Raw genomic sequence first — 20,696 nt, 5'->3', positions numbered from 1 at the left:
CATATATGAAGGTTTGAAGTTGTTGTCCAGTTTATCTCATGTTGGCGGTCTTCACTATTTGTGTTCACTGAGAACAGGACATGACTTGAGAGGGCGCTTGCTCTGGTTCTGTTGTAAGCAATGTCCCTTTGATGTTCCCCGAGACGTAGGAGGATGGACTTCTCAGTTTGGCCATAATATGGCTTCCCGCAGTCACATGTGATTTTATACACCCCTGGAAACTGAAGATGGTTGTGAGCCTGTTTGGGTTTGCTTAGAATTGAAGATATATATATAAATGGAGTAAAACCAGGTTTTAAATAGCTTGGTATCTTTAACACACACACATATATATATATATATATATATATATATATATTTCCGTTCGCGTCGTTTAAAAATAACAGGTGTAATTAACTCTATATTTAAACCAAACCTAGTTCAACAACAAACCAGGCTAAAAGTATACAATACATTAGCCCTACCGGTCTTAATGTATGGAAGCAATATCTGGACAATGAAACAAAAAGACAAACGAAGATTAATAACAGCAGAAATGAAGTTTATGAGAAAAACTGCGAAGTATACCCTATTTGATCACAAAAGAAACGAAGAAATTATGAAAGAATTAAACCAAGAATCAGTAATAGAAAAAATTAAAAAATATAAACATAAATGGATGGAACACGTTCAAAGAATGAAAACAGAAAGATAACCAAAACAAGCCTTAAAGTACAAGCCATTAGGAAAAAGAAAACCAGGACGTCTCCTCTTAAAAGATTACTTCTAAGGCCGGAACAGGCCATGCTAGGCCTAAATCCTTGATTTGCATGAAGATGATGATTACGTCACATCTCCAAGAAGTACGACTCCTCGAAGGAGGGCCTGTACACCGCACATACCAACGCTTCTTAAACTTTTTCCACTCGCTATCCCTCTTCACCGAAGAAATTTTTACGCGATCCGGGGTATATAAATAGGTATACAAATAAACATTTATTGGTAATAAATCATAAAGAAATTTATTTAAAAACAATTCTTTGGTAAATCATGTAATTTTGCCATTTACATAAAGAATTACAAACAATAGCCTCGAATCTGAATTAATTTTTGGTCGTTGCTCTTTCAGAAACCTTTTACTGTTGCCAAATTTTTCACCACCCCCACATTCGGTTACGCGATCCCATTTGGGGTCGCGACCCACAGTTTAAGAAGTTCTGGTCTAAATCATTTATCCAGTCTCTCCACCAGCTACACACAAAGTCCGCTAATAGCAATTCTGTCTGTTGTGTGTCATGTGTTCTGTTTCTGAGCGTGTGTTTTCTGGCTGATTTCCCCTGTATGCGGATTATAAACAAGTTTTAGGAGAAAAAACCTTCAACCTCCGTTTGAGATCGGCTAATTTGTTCAACTGAAACAACCATTTTAAGATTCCTCTCGTCACGAACGAGAATTGAATTCCGAAGGGTGCAGTGTCCTATTGTTCTTCCAACTACACTACGAATCATCCAAGAATTTTTTGAAACATATATAGCAGCTTTTTCTTCCATAACAGTGCGCAGTCTCACAAACTTACAAATCACTGCACATATTCGTTGCTTTGGACCACCCACCATACTTTACCTCATCACATTTGGCTTCGTTCTCTTTCGATAATTGAAATTAGGTTAAATGTAGCTATATGAATGAACGTATGGCTAGATTTCACGTATTCTAGTTCTCCTTGCATGATTTCAACAAATAAAATGAAAGTACAAACATCATAAGCACCTCCTACAGTTCACTCATTCTTAATATAGTTCAGTTATGTAGGTCGTGCATCCCAAGTTGCATTTTATTTGGAAGGTGAGACAAGGGGCATTGCATTTATTATAAACGAAAAAATGATGTAAATGGACACACGCACACGGGCATTCGATAGCATAGAAAGGCCTAGGATTTTATCAAGAATGATCATGCGAAATGACATGTCAAATAATTCGGAGAATTCGTATCTCCATATGCACGTACCATTGATGTAGACAACGCCTTGATAAGATGGGTTCAAGCGAAAAAAAAAGTACGAATATTCACTCTCTTATTGCTGCCTGCAGAAATAATTCGAGATGCTGGGAGATGTCGTGCAGCGCGAGATCGTTAGGTGGCTTTGAAGCGAGACTCGGAGTCTGTCTCTCGGAAAAATGAGAGTCTTCACAGTTTTTTTTTTATTATTTATTTATTTAAATCTACACTAGTTTGTTCGATGGCGAATATTTTCAATGTAGGAATAAGGTCTGGTTCGATATTCGGAGAGAGAGAGAAAGAGGGAAATTCAACTCTACTCTTTTATCTTCATCGGTACACCTGATATTCTTAGCTCGATGACTCTAAGTTTTAGCTTAACTATTTTAAAGAGAATTTCTGGTTATAGTTTTCGATTCATCAAGAATCCGAATAAAAATAGTTGAGACTGCTCAGTTAATTTAGCCTCAGATGATAAAAGTTGAATGTTTTTTGTTCAAAAAGATCAATACTTTTATTAAAAGTGCTCAGAATATTAGTCCAAAGATATTTAGAAATATTTCCACTTGCACAGTCACTTCCTTGGTTAATTGTTCTCGATACTTCAGAAGGGCCCTTCAGTACATTGAGGTAAACATAATTTCATAATTTATATAATAAACAGTGGCTCGATGTAACCAAAAATTTAGTGAGCATCGCTAATGTCAAATTTCATCAAAATGCAGATGTTCATAAGTGCGACGGACCGACGGGCATGGTGATCATAATAGGTGCTTTGACATTTTAGACATTTCTTTATTACATTATATTCAATGAGCAACTATTATCAATTCTTTTGGTATTATAGCTTTGATTTAGATTTATTCTATTTTGTTGAATAATGATGAAGGAATTAAACCAATCGACATATGTATTTTCATGTATTACAAATTACCCTGCTTAAACAAACTTTTGAAATAGTTTGAATAAACTGTACGACTCACGCTCATGCTAATAATTACATTTCTATAAATGAACAGTTTCATCTAAAACTAGTAACGTAATGGAAAACTAAATAAATCATTACTCTTGAAGAGATGCTAATAACATGAAACGAAATCATTTTTCAAATAAAAAGACAGGAAAAAAGATATTTGTTGTAAATCGTTCACGACAATCAACTGTTTCGGTAATTCTTCGCGTAATTCAAAATAATGCATTTGTAACTGAGAGAATATTATTGTTCTATAGATAACGAACTGGGAAAAGACAAAGAAGAAATAATACGAAATGATTTTATATCAGTAATGACTAAAAGTTGTTATCTTTATTGCGGTAAAAAAACCTGTTAGCTGGAAGAAATACAAACATTTAGTGAGATAGGATAAAATATCCACATTTTTTAAACAAACAAACAAAGAGAAACTAAAAAAAAAGCTACTGGAGTGATGTGAATGGGATAGCTAAGGGATTTGGTTTTATCTTCGTCACAAATTTCCTTGGTATTGCACTAATTAAAATATGACTGTGATGGGTTATTTTATATATATATATATATATATATATATAAAATAACCCATCACAGTATATATATATATATATATATATATATATATATATATATATATATATATATATATATATATATATATATATATATATATATATATATATATATATATATATATATATATATATATATATATAATTACTGAAGCAAATATATCCCCTATGGGCTAATTGCTAAAGTAGTACAATAATAATGCGATATAATTGTAATTGATATAATTTGTATAACTGTATAATTGATGCTTGCATCCGCTGCGCTTTGGCCGCCCGAAGATAGACTTATAAGTTCGAGTCTAGTCGCCGTCTGGAGGAACTTTTTCTAAGCCTATCTTCGACCAGTTCCCGAGTTAGTCGATCTCTGGCAGAGGCAAGCGGGTTTCTCATCCTGTAAACTCAATAAAATCAACCGTAGAACCAACATTATTTCAGACAATAATGTTGGTTCTACGTAATAACATATCCTGTTAGGGTTAGATACCAAGAGATGGCAGCACTTGTTTGCCGTTCTCTTCATTGGTGGTTGCCTATAATTAGTGCGAGACATGGGCCAACTATCTCTGATTGGCTACCAGTGGAGATTAAACTGCCCACTCAGTCTCCAAAAGCTAGATGGAGTTAAAAAGCCTCGCCTACTTATTATTTATTTTTATTTTGTATAATTGTACTAACTAATTTCATATACTTATATCTCTAATGTTAATTAGAAGCAGTAACAAATCAAACGTCACATGATACAGGAACTCACCAAGTTTCCTGTTAAACAGTAATTCTTCTTCCATCCACAAACTGGTGTCTTCGTAATGTTTCAACCATACTCCACTAGAATTCGTGTGAAGATGGGCGAAGGCACGCGCTTAAATTCCATCCGCTATCAAGAGCACTTAATAACAGAGCGAAAGTGTTCGGAAAGCCATCACATCAATAAATGTGGATATGTTACTGCAAGACTCACGAGTTTGAACTCAGACTAGATATATGTCGTGTTACTAGAAGTTCTTTGGAATCCCTGTCACTTGGAATAAAAAAGTTACTGTTTGCCCCTGTTAAATGATGTTGAATAGATTTCAGTGGCGGCCGGTGAAAATTTTAAGTATGGGTGCTGCATATACAAAAAAAAAAAAAAAAAAAAAAAAAAAAAAAACTTTTTTTTTCATAATCACTAACGAATTTATTAATAAATAAATTTACATATTAAAAATTGCTTCATTAAAAATATTTCATCCTCACCACGAACAAACACCAATAATAAACGTTTCGTATCAACAGCAATGATAAGTGCAAACGAACATCGGCGTTAGATCGCAGTGTATTTGTTTCGTAATCTAAAGCGTTAATCGAACAATTCCAATTATTAACTATTCAATCAATGTCGAAACATAAGCTGCAACCTTTAACATCTTGTAAGCATTGTTATTATTTATAAACACAAACAAAATTTAATTTTTTCATTTTTTCCTTGGGGGTGGTGCTGCAGTGTCCCAGTGCTTATGTACGGGCCGCCACTGATAGATTCTAAACTAGTAGCTGTGCGTGTGCGTGTGTGTGCGTGCGTGTGCGAGCTATATTTCGTTATTTAACTCATAATAACGAAAAAATGAAGAGAAAATCAAACTAAATATTATATCAACAGTAATAATAACAGTAATATTCTTAAATTTAAAAGTATAAGCTAGAGCAAGTAAAGAAAATTTAGGAACATTACACGAGTTTGTATTTCAGTATTATGAAAGATAAATATTCAAACTAAAAGAGGATTAAAAATATATTGGTAAGGGCATTATTGTCTGTCTTATGGACGTGCAACCACGAGAACAATATTATGAGATAAATTTTAAAAACTCCTAAGAATAAACAGGATTAGAAACAAAGATGTGGTAAGCATAGCAACGCGAAGACTAGAGATTAGAAAAAGAAAAGGGAGTTTATTTATCGCTGAGATAAGCTGAGAATACAAAGTGGAAGTGTGTTATGTTTGTTATTTTGTGTATTCAACCGAGAGTTTATGTTTTGTACGAGGAATATCCCAACATTCTTCTGGACTGGATAAACCAGAATAGCTCCACACGAGGCGACTTGAATCCAGGAGTCGAAAGAAAGAAATTTAAGAAACTTCGCTTCTCTCATTTTCTTAACCTCAAAGGAAAGTAACTTCGCATTTAAAATTAAGAAGTTTTAGATGAGAATGCTTTTGTCTCGAAGGATGAGAGTGAAATAAATTCGACTCTTAGGAGTTAACAGCCAATTGTCGAATCTTTGTTACATCCCGTTAGTCGAATTCCATAACAATATATGAAATTCATTTTTATGGTATTGCTTGCTTTGTGATAATATTTACATATGTATTTATGACTATTTCGTATACTTATAAAATATATAATTGATCTAAATTCAAATTGGGTTCTGTGAAATGGAAGTCTCCCTGCTGTGCATGTAGTGTTGGGTGAATACGTGCAAATGTTTCAATTCAGTGTTCAAGTAAGTTATTTTTATTTTTTTTTTGTCTGTAGCATTTTCTGGATTTTGCACTTTTATTGAAACAAAATCACGATTGAAATATATGCGTATAATATTGAATAATTTTCTTTTGAAACTTTAAAAAGTTTCGGAAGTGATCGAGGGCTTGCCAAATTCCAAATCTTCATGATGAAAGTTTCAACTTTGTGATCGTATTGCTCTACTTAAAGAGAGGATTTCACATGACGAATTAGCAATTTTGATAATTTTATTAGTGCTTCGAAGTTTCGAAATTGTTGGTTCTCATCAGCAACTAGAAAGATACTTCAGTAGTTCACACTTGAAAATTCCGCATTGGTCATAAGTGAATATTATTAATGACAATGAATATTAATAAAACTTAATTCATATCGATTCATAGCTTTCAGATATGACAAGGGTGTTATATGTAAAAGTAGCAGTTCAAATGGAGTTTAGAATTGGAAGTGTAATGAAGAATGTAGAGTGCTTCTTGTTGTATGGGTTATATATTCATCGGTTTCAGTGCAAAATTTTACTGTTATACTATAAATGGCTATTCTGGATAACTGTTGATGTCTAACATTGTGGGAGTTTTATGGTACCCGTCCTCATAATTTATAAATAATATTCCATTTCACAAAGCAATGAGTGTAAACATGTGCTTAGAACAAAAATTATCCCGTTTGTCAGTAAAGACGTTTTTTGTTTATACAGGATTCACGCAAGAAGTAATTTTGATAGAAAACATAGGTTTTTAATTAAAAATTGTAATTTCTTATTGATTCATAAAGTATACAGTATAGAATTATGCATGGAATAGCATATCGGGTAAATGGCCTCCACGGTTTTGCTGGCACATACGCACTCTTTTGTCGAAATTTTCCATGACCGTTTTGCATAAATGTGGCTGAATTTCGTTGATCCAGGGCTCAATTTCCCCCTTCAAGGCGTGGGTGGTCGTGGGCTTGTTGGCATAAACCTTAGACTTCAAAAAACCCCAAAAGAAAAAAGTCCAACGGCGTTACGTCACATGATCTGGGCGGCCAATTCTGATCACCAAAACGGGAAATTACACGTCCAGGAAATGACTCATGCAGTAATTGAATTGTTTCTCGGGCTGTATGGCATGTGGCACCGTCTTGTTGAAACCACATGTCGTCCACATCCATATCTTGCAATTTAGGCACAAAAAACTGGATTATCATGTCGCGATAGCGAGCACCACTAACTGTTATTGCCTTACCAGCCGCATTTTCGAAGAAAAATGGACCGATAATGCCTCCAGCCCAAAATCCGCACCAAACAGTGACACGTTGTGGATGCATTTGTTTCTCAACAATCACTCGTGGATTTTCTGAACCCCAAATGCGACAATTTTGTCGATTAACGAAGCCATCAAGATGAAAATGAGCCTCATCGCTGAAGATGATTTTGTTCGAAAAATAAGCATCCACTTGTTGTTGTTCCATAATCCATTCAACGAACTCTCTTCGCTGTGTGTGGTCATTTTTAATAACCCTGAACTGTCAGCTGTCACGCTGTCTTTTTTTTTCTCGTTGACAACACTTTACCGCACAAATGTCGCTAAATTTAAATCTTGCTTGAATTTTGGGACACCCTGTAGTTTATATCTGTACTTGTATTATAAGGAGGATCTGTTAACAGTCTCCTGAAAGAGGTTTTCCAACAGATGATAGGTAGACACACAGTGAATAGTATTATTTAACATCAAAAGCCTCTGAAAAACCGTCTTTCAAACGCGTCTACTCACTACTAATATGATTTGTTTTTGACAATGCTCTCTAGTAGTCACCATTAAGTGAATCAAAACTTAATAAATATATCTTAGATTCTTCATGAGTTGTTTAGAGTAGTAGAAAAACAACTTCCTAATATCAAAATATCCATCATTATATGTCTTTATTATAATTAGTTGTATATGTTTATGATAACAAATAGCATTGTTGAACAAGCAAAATAGGTTGTTATGGCAACCTTTGATCTTTCCACTGGAACGATTCATCTAACAAAGCCACAAAAAAGGAGAAAATGGAAGAACAAATTATGGAGTTGAAAATCAAATAAACGAAAGTCTGCAACAAGTTCGTGTTGGAAAAATAATAGAAAATGGGTATAAGTAGATTTCAATGGGGTTGTTGGGGTTCTCGTTCTCTTAAGCTTCACGGCCATTAACTATCCACATTCTTACAGCCTTTTCGAATAAGCTCTGACATCAGAACCCCGCGTGCAGTGTGCCAAAAAACGGAAATCCTAAATTGATAAAACATTAGGCAGTATATAGGCTGTTCACACGCACACCCAGCGACAGCTTTTATGAGTGCAAAAATTGGAATCCGAGTCAAATTAAAACATACTTTACAACCGTGGCTGACATTACTTCAATATACCTGATGCAGACTCGATTTACGACCTTGCGTCACAGCCTAATGACAGCAGCCTGAAGTTGGCAAAAAATTGGAAATAAAAAAAGAAGATAAATGAAGGGGAGGACAATCATGCATACTATTTGCTCTCTCTCTCTCTCTCTCCATTTCATTTTTATTCTAAATTAACTCCATTCGACTTAACTTGCTTTCAGTATTAGCTTCACTTCTCTCATTATCTTTCTCCTTTTTTTAAATATTACCTCTATCTCTCTTTCTCTCTAACTTTCGAGACTAATATCAGTATGTGTGTGTATATATATCATTGTACTTGTTTTCAATTAACATTGAAATCGTCCATCATTATGAATAATAATTTATCTGCTGTTTCGGAAGATCGAATCTCAATGGATAAACTTATTTGTTAGATGACTTACAAGTTTGTTCATAAACAAACGCTTGCAATAAATTCTTTCAATAATATCTACAACACAAATAGGTTGTTATTGTTTCAGACTTGATGTGCGGATGATTTTCAATTGTCACTGGACTTTGATGTGCACATTGTTGAAAAATTTCTATTGTTGTCCATCAACACATCCATCACCACAATGCAAAAAAAACAATAACATATTAATGCTGATTATGGAAGCGCGTCTTGCAGAGTCATAAACAACACAACGCCAGAATTCTGATCAAAAACACAAACACAAATTTCCTATGCATTTATCAATAATAACATTTATCCGCCCTGCCATGTAAAGCATTCTTTAGGAGCATTCAAAATAAGCAGTGATGTAAGTGATGTGAATAAATGCCGCCCCCCAACACCTACACACACACACACACACACACACACACACACGCCAATATGTATCGTCTTTTCAGCCTACTTTTTTTACTGCTTGAGATGCTTTCTGACCTCTAGAACGAAACTAATTTTCTGTTCTACCAAGCGGTCAAAAGGATGCCCAAATAATTTCTCTCGGCAAAACGACTCCATCCCATTACCACATCTCATCACGATTTCTCTTTTCCTTCTTCGTGCAGGTCAAAGGTCAGAAGTAGGAGGGAAAAAAAACTGGAATTGCTATCATATTGCACATCATCTTATGACCTCGCGAGGAACCTTTGTCCTCAGGTGCAGCAACGACCACAAAGAAGAAAGAAGATGCAGGTAGGAAAACACATTATGTCACTAGAGATCATCAGTCGTGTCACAAATCACACGAAATAAAAAAAGAAACCAAAGAAGAAACACTAAACGCCTGCCTTAGCGATAGGGGCGGATATAAGATACGCTGCCCATTTACGTGAGATAGTTACATGACCGGTCTGCTAGATGCTCAGTCATAAAGACTTATTTTAAGCTTTAACAACAACTAATAATGAGATGGTAAAAATAGAAAGAAAAATTTGTTCTTTTTTGGGGGGGGGTCTTAATTTCGATACATGTTCTTTCGCGTAACAGTTTATAAAGAAAATGAACAAAATATATTAAGTATGTTTTACACGGAAGATAATCTCGGTAAAATTTACTGTTGCTATGGTAACAGAACAGATGCTGTTGATTACCATTGTTAAAGCTATTGGCAAGTAGACATGAAAAACTTAATGGATGAATTGAATTATTTGTAATAATTAAAATATTGTTATAGATTAACTGAAATATGCATGTTATTAGTGAGTGATTATTTATGACTCCTAAATGCGGGAAAAATATAAACTCCGTAAATTCATGTTTTGTGATCTTTAATTAAATACGACTGACTAGAAAGTGTTGGTAGACAATCAAGTAATTCTTTGGTTTTTTTTTCTGACGTTTACAGACAGACTAGGCAACTGCTGCATTGTCAGATTGGAAGAATAATACGTGCCCTTTGAAAATCTGGGTTCGAACCTGCTTTCCCCTTCTTTCTTTCTGGAAACGTATTCGCTAACCAGTCTTCGAAAATATCAGACTGAGTGCATGCGAGAACTAAAGTTCAGGAGAAGGAAAAACGCATACTTGCTTTTCTACAACACTGTAATTTATGTATGCTACTAAATATAGATCGTAATCAAGAATAAAATATTTTTCTAACTTATTAAAGAATGCCCATAAAACGAGATTCTATTTTGCGTATACAGAAGGTTTTTCGTAAAATCAGTCCGTAGATGAAAAAGAAAAAAAAAATGAAGTATAACTTATGTCATTACTTTGCCTTCAGCAACTATTGCGAGTGACACACACACGACTCATACATTCTCTCTCTCTCTCTCTCTCTCTCTCTCTCTCTCTCTCTCTCTCTCTTTCTCTCTATTGCAAAACAGAACTGAGCATCTAGCGCTGCATGCAGTACGAAAAAGGCTGACGACTCACGTATCTTTGGAAAACTCATTACGTTTCTTGAAGGCATCTTTTGAAGACATTTGGGAATGGCATGGTCGAGATCGAATCTGCGGGGAATATGGGAGTCCAACGTAATGGAATGTTATAGCCAGAGAAGTGTGAGGGGGGAAGGAGTTTAGTTGAACATCATCAATGAGTATTTTCATGTATTGGGGCAGATGTTAAAAAAATAGTGCAACCGCAACATTTATCGAGGAGACTGGATATATAACTAGTTTTACACACACACACACACACACACACACACACACACACACACACACACACACACTTCATTTTTCATGTGCAATTCCGAAAAAAAAAACATTTCGACATTCTTTGCCCCATTGTATGACAATATTTATTATAAACATTAATTAAAAATAAAATAAAGTGTAAAATATAAAATTAAAATTAAAAGAAAGAATATTTTGAAAAATATTGTCATTTTAATTTATTTGAATGGAGTATAATGTTTGTTTACAAACAATTATTCGTTCTCATTAAATATTTACTAGATGAATTCACAAGTCCATAGGATCTCTGAGTTCGATGACCTCAGAGATTTGACCAACTCAGCGATACGTTATGTACATCATACAAAGTTATCTGACACTCCATAACTGAGTCCTTTTCGACGAAGCTCTTTGATTGGAATCCTGTAATTATAATGATGATTATTAAAGCCAATTTGGGCAGGTCGTAGACCTTAAAGGCATATAAATAGTTACTCGGAATATTATTATAGATAGCCACCATAGGTAACTGAATTATGTAATAAAAAACAGTCGATAACAAAATAACGTCAGACAGATTTTGTCGTTGTTGACTATGGCAGGAAACAAATGAAAGAATTTCAATCAAGCGAAAAAGTTTCTGTGGTTAATGATACAAAGTTATCGCATCGTTTTCTCAATAGGATGCTCCAGTTTTCTACTTTCAGTCAAACCGATCTTTAGATCACACAGCTTACATAAACTGTCATCGGTTGATTTTTTTTCACTAATCTAAACAAGTCTCGCTATCCCTATCTTAATGACAAATATTTCTTCTTATGAATTGCTATACGGCCAAGCATCCTTAGCAAGTTAATGCCTCGGTCAACCACCGAGTCACCATTTTAACAAATAGATAAGCAAACAAAAAAAAAAAAATAATAATAATAAAATAAAAATTCAGTAACAAAAAAAGACTTCACATTAATTATAGGAAGTTTTTAAAAAATTTTTAAGGGCGTGTTTAGCCACCACAAGCAACGTGTACGTACCAATGACACTAAGGCGAACAGCGTAGCTGAGCGTGCGAGAACGTCGATATTCTGTCCGGCACTTATAGCTTCCTTCATCGTCGGCATGAACGGGTTCTATTTTCAGAGCGGGAGGATTTATGTTCACGTCGAAGTACATTCGCGTGCCGTACGCGGAGCTAGGGAAGTGTCGGGCTTTATCAATAGGTCCTTTTCGAGCGTCTAAACTGTAAATTGGCACCTTTGTGTCCTCTTTGTACCACAAAATTAATGTGACGTCGTCTTCCAGGACTGGCTTCGAGACATTACAAGGAAGTAAGACTTTTCCTCCCGCAACACCGTACAACATCGTGTTGGCTACAGAAACGGGAAACAAAACACCATGTTAGTCACGAATACCTCAGAAACACAAGAAATTCAAGCATTCATTAAAATAAGCCGATTTTAATGATTATTTTCTGAATTTCTGGCCAGTTTTCTTTTAATCAAACGGCACTATAAATAAAAAATTTCAAATTTCATTTTTCTTAAGATAAAATTAGATAAAGATTATAAAATAGAAAATTAAATATTATATACTAAAACATATTTTTAAGAAATGGAGAAAGCTTTAAAATTTTAGATTTATTCTAAAAATTATTTAAACACCTTTTTTTTAAAGTTTGAATCTAATATTTATAAATTAATGCTTTGTAATTGAAAGTGATGTAGATTAAATATGGAAGGGATCAAGCGATCATGAGTTGTGGTGATTGATTCATTCAATCCAATACCCCTGGAGGGTAATGGATGGCAATGCTGTAGCCAATGAAGTTCTAACTGAGGCTCGGCTATTACTGTTACCCTCCTGCCATGATCAGAGAGCTTTAATAGCTCAATAACACCGTATCCCTACATTGTTCTCTACAGATAACGGGGAAGATGAAAAGCATTCTTGCCTCGCCCCTTTAAGTCAGTCCTTATAAGGACTATAAGGAAAGTGATGTAATATTATAAATAAATACATGTAGTATACCATTTTATTTTTTACTTACATGACGTAAAGATTTCATTTGTATGATGTCAATTTGTTATGTTATATGTTATTATATAACATGTTTGTTATGAATTTATAAAACATTAATAGTCATTTTTAGAATCATCATAAAATAATTATAACATTTAATAGTAATGATAATATTTAACAATAATGAAAAAAAATTTATAGCATTTGATAATAATTTGAATAACCTTTAAAATAATTAAAAAAATTGTATATCTATTAGCATTTAATAATAAGTGAATTCGTTTGCAAAGTATATATACATGTTAAGTATTACCATAAATTAACATCTATCTAACAAAACTGTCATATAAATTCAAATCATTGAATTTTGAAGTTGAAAGGTGGTGAGTAAGAGGATGAAGAAGTGACGCATGGAGAATGGTCGTATCATGGAATGCATTGTTTGAGAGGGTGGTGACATGCAGACGGTGAAGGAGCTTAAGAAGCGGTATGATAGATTTTGTATTGTCTAAGATGAGCCTCCCGCGATGAGTCTTCTGACGTCCTGAATAATTGTTGTTGTTGTTGTTGTTGTCACAATGCTATTCTTTTACTGTTTGTCTACTAAAATTTCTATCTATCTCCGCTTGGTAAAGTTGATGTCAAAAATTAATGCAGACATACACAAATATAACGATTTTTTTCTTTAGTAATACATAAACCAATGTTTCTGACCTATTTCCCAGATGCACAGCGACAACGTTCTCTACCTAACAGACTGGAGGTTTCAAAGCACATGTTAGTCATGGTGGTTGTTTGTGGATGTTTACAGGTGGAAGATGGATTTCATCGCTTGACGGGTTGATTGCTGAACTGAAATGCTTGGAAATTCCATGTTTGGTGTTGAGAATGAGATTTACAGATTATTCCGCCATTAGACTCATTGTATTCAATGTATTTTGTTTGTTATTATCAGTGTATCATTAATTAAAACCTTTCGTTGTTGGGATTAACACTTAAACAATAACAACACTAATTTTTTAAAACACGTTATTATGTCTCAAGTAAATCACATGTATATATGTAATGTAAAAGTAACAGAGCCTCCATAGTTCGGTTGGTATAGAGCCTTTGGATAGAAAAACACGGATTCGAATCCCATTAAGCGGAGTTTTGCTAGACGAAACTCCAAAAAACTTGGGATTTTTCGTCCCTTGAGGGCCATGTAGGTTGAAAGCTTTTAGAAAAATGGAGTATGCAACATTGTGCTCAGTGCTACCTCTTCAATAGATGAAGAAACTCAGGTCTATGAGAAGATGTTGTTGCGCAAACTGAGTAACCATTTAGCAACAAGGGCTGTAGGATATCACCACCAATGCTAAAAGAATGTTCAGCTGAACTGGTTGTTTCTTTGATCAAACCTTTGATTAGTTGAGCCTCAGAACAGGAAAGATTCCGCAGTAATGGAAGGAATGTATGGTAATTTCATTGCACACGGGTAGTGAAGGTCTGATGTATCCATTATCGAACTATCAGGATCTCTGGAGTGGTGAAGATTTAGGAAAAGTTGGTTAGGGCTCGCATTCAGAAATGGGTTGACAGTGAATCTCTACTTTGGAATAAACGGCATGGCTTTGCTAAAGGAAGGCTATGTTTTAGCAACTCGCTCACATTCTATAACAATGTTACCATTGAACTAGACAAGGAGAATGGATATAACATGTTACTTTTGGATTTTGCTGAGGCATTTGACAGAATACAGCATAACAGACTGCTGAATAAATTGGAGAATATAGCTTTGGATTATAAAATATTAGCGTGCATGGATGGCTGGCTGACAGATATCAAAAAGTGATATACGGGGATCTGAGTGTGCAAGGATTAAGGTAACCAACCAGTGGTGTGCCACAAGGATTATTCCTTGGTCTACTTATTCAATCTCCACATTAATGATATTAGGAAGGATTTGACAGGCAACAGGTATATAGCTATTTGCTGATGCAAAGATAGGTAGGGTCATCAGGAATGCTGCTGATACTTGCAGTACTTGCAGAATGATTTGAATAGGCTGGAATTGTGGGCATGGGAAAATGGGTGTCAGTTCAATGTCAGTAAAAGTAAAGTTCGCTTTGTGTGATTAGATATTCAATGTCATATTATATTAGTGGGTTTAGGCTTAAAGAAACTGATGAGGCTAGGGATCTTGGAGTGTTAATAGATAGGAAGTTGAAGTTCAGGGGCCATGTAACAAGGATTGCGAATACAACTCCAAAGATAATTGCAATGCTGAAACGAACGTTCACATGTAAAGATAAGGATGTCATTTTGCCTCTTTACAACGCCTTGATAAGACCTCACTTGGACTATTGTGCGCAGGTCTGATCTCCTGGTTTCCGTTGTGATTCTAATATGTTAAAAATGATAGTTAAAATTAGTGTTAAAAATGATATCAGAATTGTGGAATATGATTATGAAGACAGATTGAGAATTTGTATACTACAGGAAACAGGAGAAAAAGGAGTGATATAATTGAGACTTACAAACTTCTGAAACAATCATACAGGATATCAGTTGATGGAATTTTTCATTTTATGGAGGGTGGGGAAAGGACAAGAGAGCATCCTTGGAAGCTGAGAATGAATGCCGCTAAGAAGGGGATGAGGGCTAGGTTTTTTCTCTCATAGAGTGGTGCATGGTGGGAATGGATTGCCATTGGATGTGGTGTATTTAGTGAGAATGCATTCAAGAAGAAATATGACAGCTGGTGCTGGTAGTATGTGGCCTCCCTTGATGGGTTCCTGACTCACTGGGAGTATCTCTTAATAGTAATAATAATAATAATAATTCGTAGTGTTTACTATGTCGGAAAGCCAGGAATATCAAAGATGTATAAATTCGTGTTCTTTCTAGGATGCGAAGAATCACCTTCATCAGGGCTTTTCACTGGAAGATGATTTCGCCTTCTTCTTCCCGGTAATCCGATTTTTTCAGCCCTCAATCAGCAAATCAGGCAGGAGAATACACACATGAATATATATTTAAGAATATATTCATTAATATAAAAATATGCACATTAAGAATATATGAATATAAAATTATGGTTATTACAATCAGCCTGGAAATAGTGAGTTTTCTTCTAATTTTGGCTTTGAATGTTTCTTCATGCAGTGCGTGGAACAGTAAAATATTTTTCATATTTGGGAACAAAATGAAAAGTTTCCAAAAATATAAAAAAGTGTCTAACATATGCTAATTTTTTGTTAGGAAAGAATAACCCTTAAGGAAAAACAATGTTTCTAATTTTTATTAACATTGTTATTCATAGGTATCCTATAATTAAATGAGATGAAAACACATCATAATTTCCATTATTTTAAGTTTCGCATCTCAGATCACTCCCTCCCACCCATGCCAAAAATATCCAAAGAAATGATTTCTGAGAGAGAGAGAGAGAGAGTGACCAAGGAATTTCTTTTTCACTATGTAATGTCCTAAACATGATTCCAATGAGGTAATGTCCTTCTTGGCAGAAAATTCCTCATAGATGACGTCCCCTCTTTCCTACCAGAATCCCTGAAGAAACACCGAGAGTAATTCGGTGTCATTTCGAAATAAAATATTATATGATAGCATGTTTATGATAAAAAGATAAATATGATGTACTGCACATGATAAATAATATGCGATAACTTTCAAGGATTTCTAACATCGGAGGCAGACTGATGGCAGAATTTTGACATCATATTTCGTCTGGCAGTTATTTGATTCAGAGGGTTATTACTACATTACAAGGATCCTATCAAATGTCCCAGGTCGTGTATGAAGCTTTCTAAATTCTAAAGTACAGCGAAAATGTTCATCCTTTGTCCAAAAATGATTTGCCAAATGCATTAAATCTATCAACTGCATAAAGAGGTCTCATTCAATTATTCCGCGCGATTTCAATACTTTCTACCCTTGCAGTATTTGCTTGTGTCAGCCTTTTTCTTACTATTCATAAGAAAGCCTGCTTCATAAGCCTTTCTTATGAAACAGGCTTGGGAAACAATGGAGTTTTTGTTAATCGAAGAGTAAAGAAACGCAGACGGTGCGTCATTGGTTTATCACCAGCCTAAGCATTTTTAGCAAAACTTTCCATGCCTTCTAATTCTTCTACCGAGCCACGATTCTTTTTCTTTTGTAATTACTGATCTGATTTCTTCCTTCTTCCTTGCATCCTTATAATAGAGTAAATTTAAAGCGCTCATCCTCTGCTAGAAAGTTGACAAAACACATTGGCACCATTAGTTATCTAAACCCTGACCACCCACGTTTTAATAAACGTTAAGTTACATGCTCGTTTTTTTTTCTTTTGACAAAATTGTCACAATGTTGATGAAATGAATTTTTTCAAAAACATATTTTTTTATGAAAATGTCAACTTGAAGGTGAACTGTTTTACTGTCGTCCTTCTGGTTGACAGGCTTTTGACCCAGACAGTTCCAACGGACTTTTACTTACTTTTTTTTTTTTACTTTTTAGCTGCTTTTTTATGTGGTCAGCATTACGCGTTTATATAATTCCTTCGACAGGCGTCTCCTTTAAGTTTCAGCTCCACTTAGCTCGCAGTATAATTGGGCGTTTAAAGTCGCCATAGCAACGCTGCGGGTGGGATAAGTTCAGCAAAGTGTGCATCTGTCTAGGTCATCTCACTCATGACAGTTATTTTATTTTATATACAGATATATATATATAGACGAAATTCAGCCAAGGATCATATATTTGTCTCGATTGATCTATTGCAATAATCGTATAGCAACATGAACCGAAACGCTTGCGATTTCTAAAGCAAAAGAAATAAGACAGCGTCATTATTCTGAGATGATCTCAATAACTATTTCAAAAATATTTAGAGAAATTCAACAAATTATAAAAGGAAATAAAAATCTTAGGAGAAAAATCTGAAGACTCACGTCATATTGCCCTTTTCTTATTAGCTATAACTACAAAATCAAAAGCTGAACGATTTATTTAGTAAAAAAAAAAAAATCAATGGAATATTCTGGACAATCATGTTAATAACAAGCAGTACAACACTCCCAGTGATTGACTCTAAACGGATATGTAATGAACTTGTTTTCCAGAATCTTCCCGATATCTTCCACGGTGTTCTTTTTTTAAATGGATCTTTTATCAGTTCAACCGACATCCATGGATTCTACAATAGATCGCAGCCTTCTGTAAGTTGGAAAACTGGAGTCACGCGTTTGAAAAGGACTTATTTCAAGCATCGGGACTCTACGCACAATCTTATTTACAAGAATTACACACATAAGGATTTCTCCCTACTAAATAGTAATAAAATAATTTGTTTGTTATCAATTAAGATGTATGCGACGTCCTGTTTCCATGGCAACAGTAGGTTTTACTTGCATTCGCTAATGAGTACAATGTTACCGCTGACGTTCGAAAGATATCGTCAATAAATATTTTTTTTTATTTAGCTATTGGAATTAAAAGCTTACTAATTTCAAGCCAATTGAGTAATTATGATAATGAATTAATTGATCGGTGAGTGTTAGCACTTGTAGTACTCGTATGTCCTAATCTTAAAACTATAAGAAAAATCTCTTATTCTCCAACTTGTGCTGTAATCATAAAGTTTTTATGACAATAAAAATTAGCCCAAATACTGAATATTTAATATAGATTCACTGAATAACATAAATTCTCTTGAAAACAACGAAAATATCAACTCCGATCCATATAATATAGGCTGCAAAGCTGTATACTTCTAATACGTTACCATAGATATTGAATGTAGTGTGTGTGCTCCTTTTCAGCATAAGTATCCTGTCTTTTATGGAATGAAATTAGCGGTGAACCGTGTTTGTATAACAGCACTCGTAAAACTTCATTAGCTAAATCAAATAAGTGAGTGTAAAGTGAACAACACGCCCGAAGAGAACGAGAAAGTTAAGAGTGTGATAAAATTCCTCTCAAACAGTGGCTCAGTATCTTGCTCAGTCTTGTACTCAATACAGCCATGTTGTTTCTACTGCTGGATAGTAAATCAATGGCTATTTCAAGAACCTTGTAAGGCACTTCATCAAAGTACTTCGCTTCAATTGCATAACTCTTTTGATTTTCTAATAAAAGTACCCGACATGATTGCCAATCTAGTACGTTTAATTAAAGCACTCCAATTGTACTGTTCTAACTACGCTAATTCGTGTTTCTTTTTTGTTTTGTTTTGTTTTTATCTATTTTTAAGGTTCAATCTGATTAAGTGTTATTATCTTCGTTCGTCAGAGGAAAAAAATGGATTGAGTTTTCTCTCTCTCATAGGTGCTTAAGAATTTTTCTGGTCTTTACGTTAATCGTACTAGAAAAATTGTGCCAACTAAGAGAAAACAGCAACACAATCTTGTAACTACATATGCAAGCATAATCTTCATTTATTTTGTTCTAGAGAAACTTCACTACTCAGGTTTCTCCATAAGCCATGGATTAATAAAGACGTGATGAAGGTAATTATGTTCGCGAGATCTCTCTCTCCATAGACGGGCATTTAACCTTCCACACCCATGTTCTTAAAAGTGGGTAGAAGAGTTTACCGGAGAGCTTGTGCAGGCTTATTATTATTATTAGAAGACACGAAACATGAATTTGAAAGAGAGATAAAGTTGTTCAACTAGCACGATTACTGGGAGAACGTGGGGATAAAAATTCTCAGTTATAATTGGCTCAAAATCATTAAATATTCAGGAGTGAATATTGTGGACGAAACAGGCAGACTTCACTCGAATAGATGAGGTATTAAATTGACTCGTAGTCGCTTAGGCGATCGGCTTAATGGTTATTCTGATGAAAATGAAACTGCAGAATTAGTCAGCAAAGAGTTAATGGAAGTTGCTTGAAAGAAAACATTGCAAAATCGGAATTTGCAAACGAATTAATTATTTAGGAAGTTGTTCAGGAATGCGGCAGACTATATCAATAACATTTTTAAACGACTTCGTTCGTGTTGTTAAATTTAGGAATTTGTGTATACTTGGTAGCACAAATAATAGTGTACTGGAGCAGTCCCTATCTATTGCATCTCTCATCTTATCAATTACATTTCTTTATTATTACGAGGCGCCATCTAGTGTCAAAAGTTTTCCCGCTATGTTTTACATCGTTCATTTTTATCAGTTCTATTCTATCATGACTTCGAGGCGCCACCTAGCATCGAATTTTGTATTTTCGACACGAGTGTTCTCAGAATATTTAACAAAGTTTTCGTTTTCATAACCATTTTCCCAGTGTGCTCAAACTAACTGAAAGTGACCTTTTCAGCCAATGCCACTCTTTTGTTGTTTCGTTCGGTGTGTTATTTTCTTGTACGGCATGCCTCTTTAAAAGTTTTCAAGGATGCAGAAGAATGACATGTTTTAAAAGAGTGTTTCCTTTCATTACATTTTGCTTTAATTAAAAAGTTTCAATGGAAAGTGTCGTATTAATTTCAAACATCAATCTTGTTTTCATACTCGAATACATATTTCATTAATCTTAGACTTATTTAAGGATTTTTCAATTTTTTATAATAATCCCAAACATGAGAAGTTATTAAACCTATGGATTGTTTTGTTTAGCAATTTTATCCTTTCATTACGATGACAGCTATGAGTATCACGCAACTGCTGGCTAAAAATAACCAGTAATTATAAATCAGCGGAGAACCAT

General features: G+C 34.5%; 1 protein-coding gene across 1 annotated transcript in view; it reads right to left on the bottom strand.

The window, feature by feature from the left end:
* The window catches only part of LOC150093776 (nephrin-like), a 200,110-nt gene that overhangs the window by 92,684 nt on the left and 86,730 nt on the right, over positions 1-20,696 (bottom strand). Inside the window, exon 2 of the mRNA XM_090413068.1 lies at positions 12,026-12,361. Coding sequence (XP_090269194.1) covers positions 12,026-12,353 — 328 coding nt within the window. The 5' untranslated portion in view covers positions 12,354-12,361. The remainder of the gene's footprint in view (positions 1-12,025; positions 12,362-20,696) is intronic.

The sequence above is a fragment of the Typopeltis vanoorti genome, chromosome 23, assembly GCF_054136105.1.
Source record: "Typopeltis vanoorti isolate ZY-2024b chromosome 23, IOZ_Tvanoo_1.0, whole genome shotgun sequence".
Classification (NCBI taxonomy): domain Eukaryota; kingdom Metazoa; phylum Arthropoda; class Arachnida; order Uropygi; family Thelyphonidae; genus Typopeltis; species Typopeltis vanoorti.
This window is presented reverse-complemented; position numbering and strand designations above follow the sequence as displayed.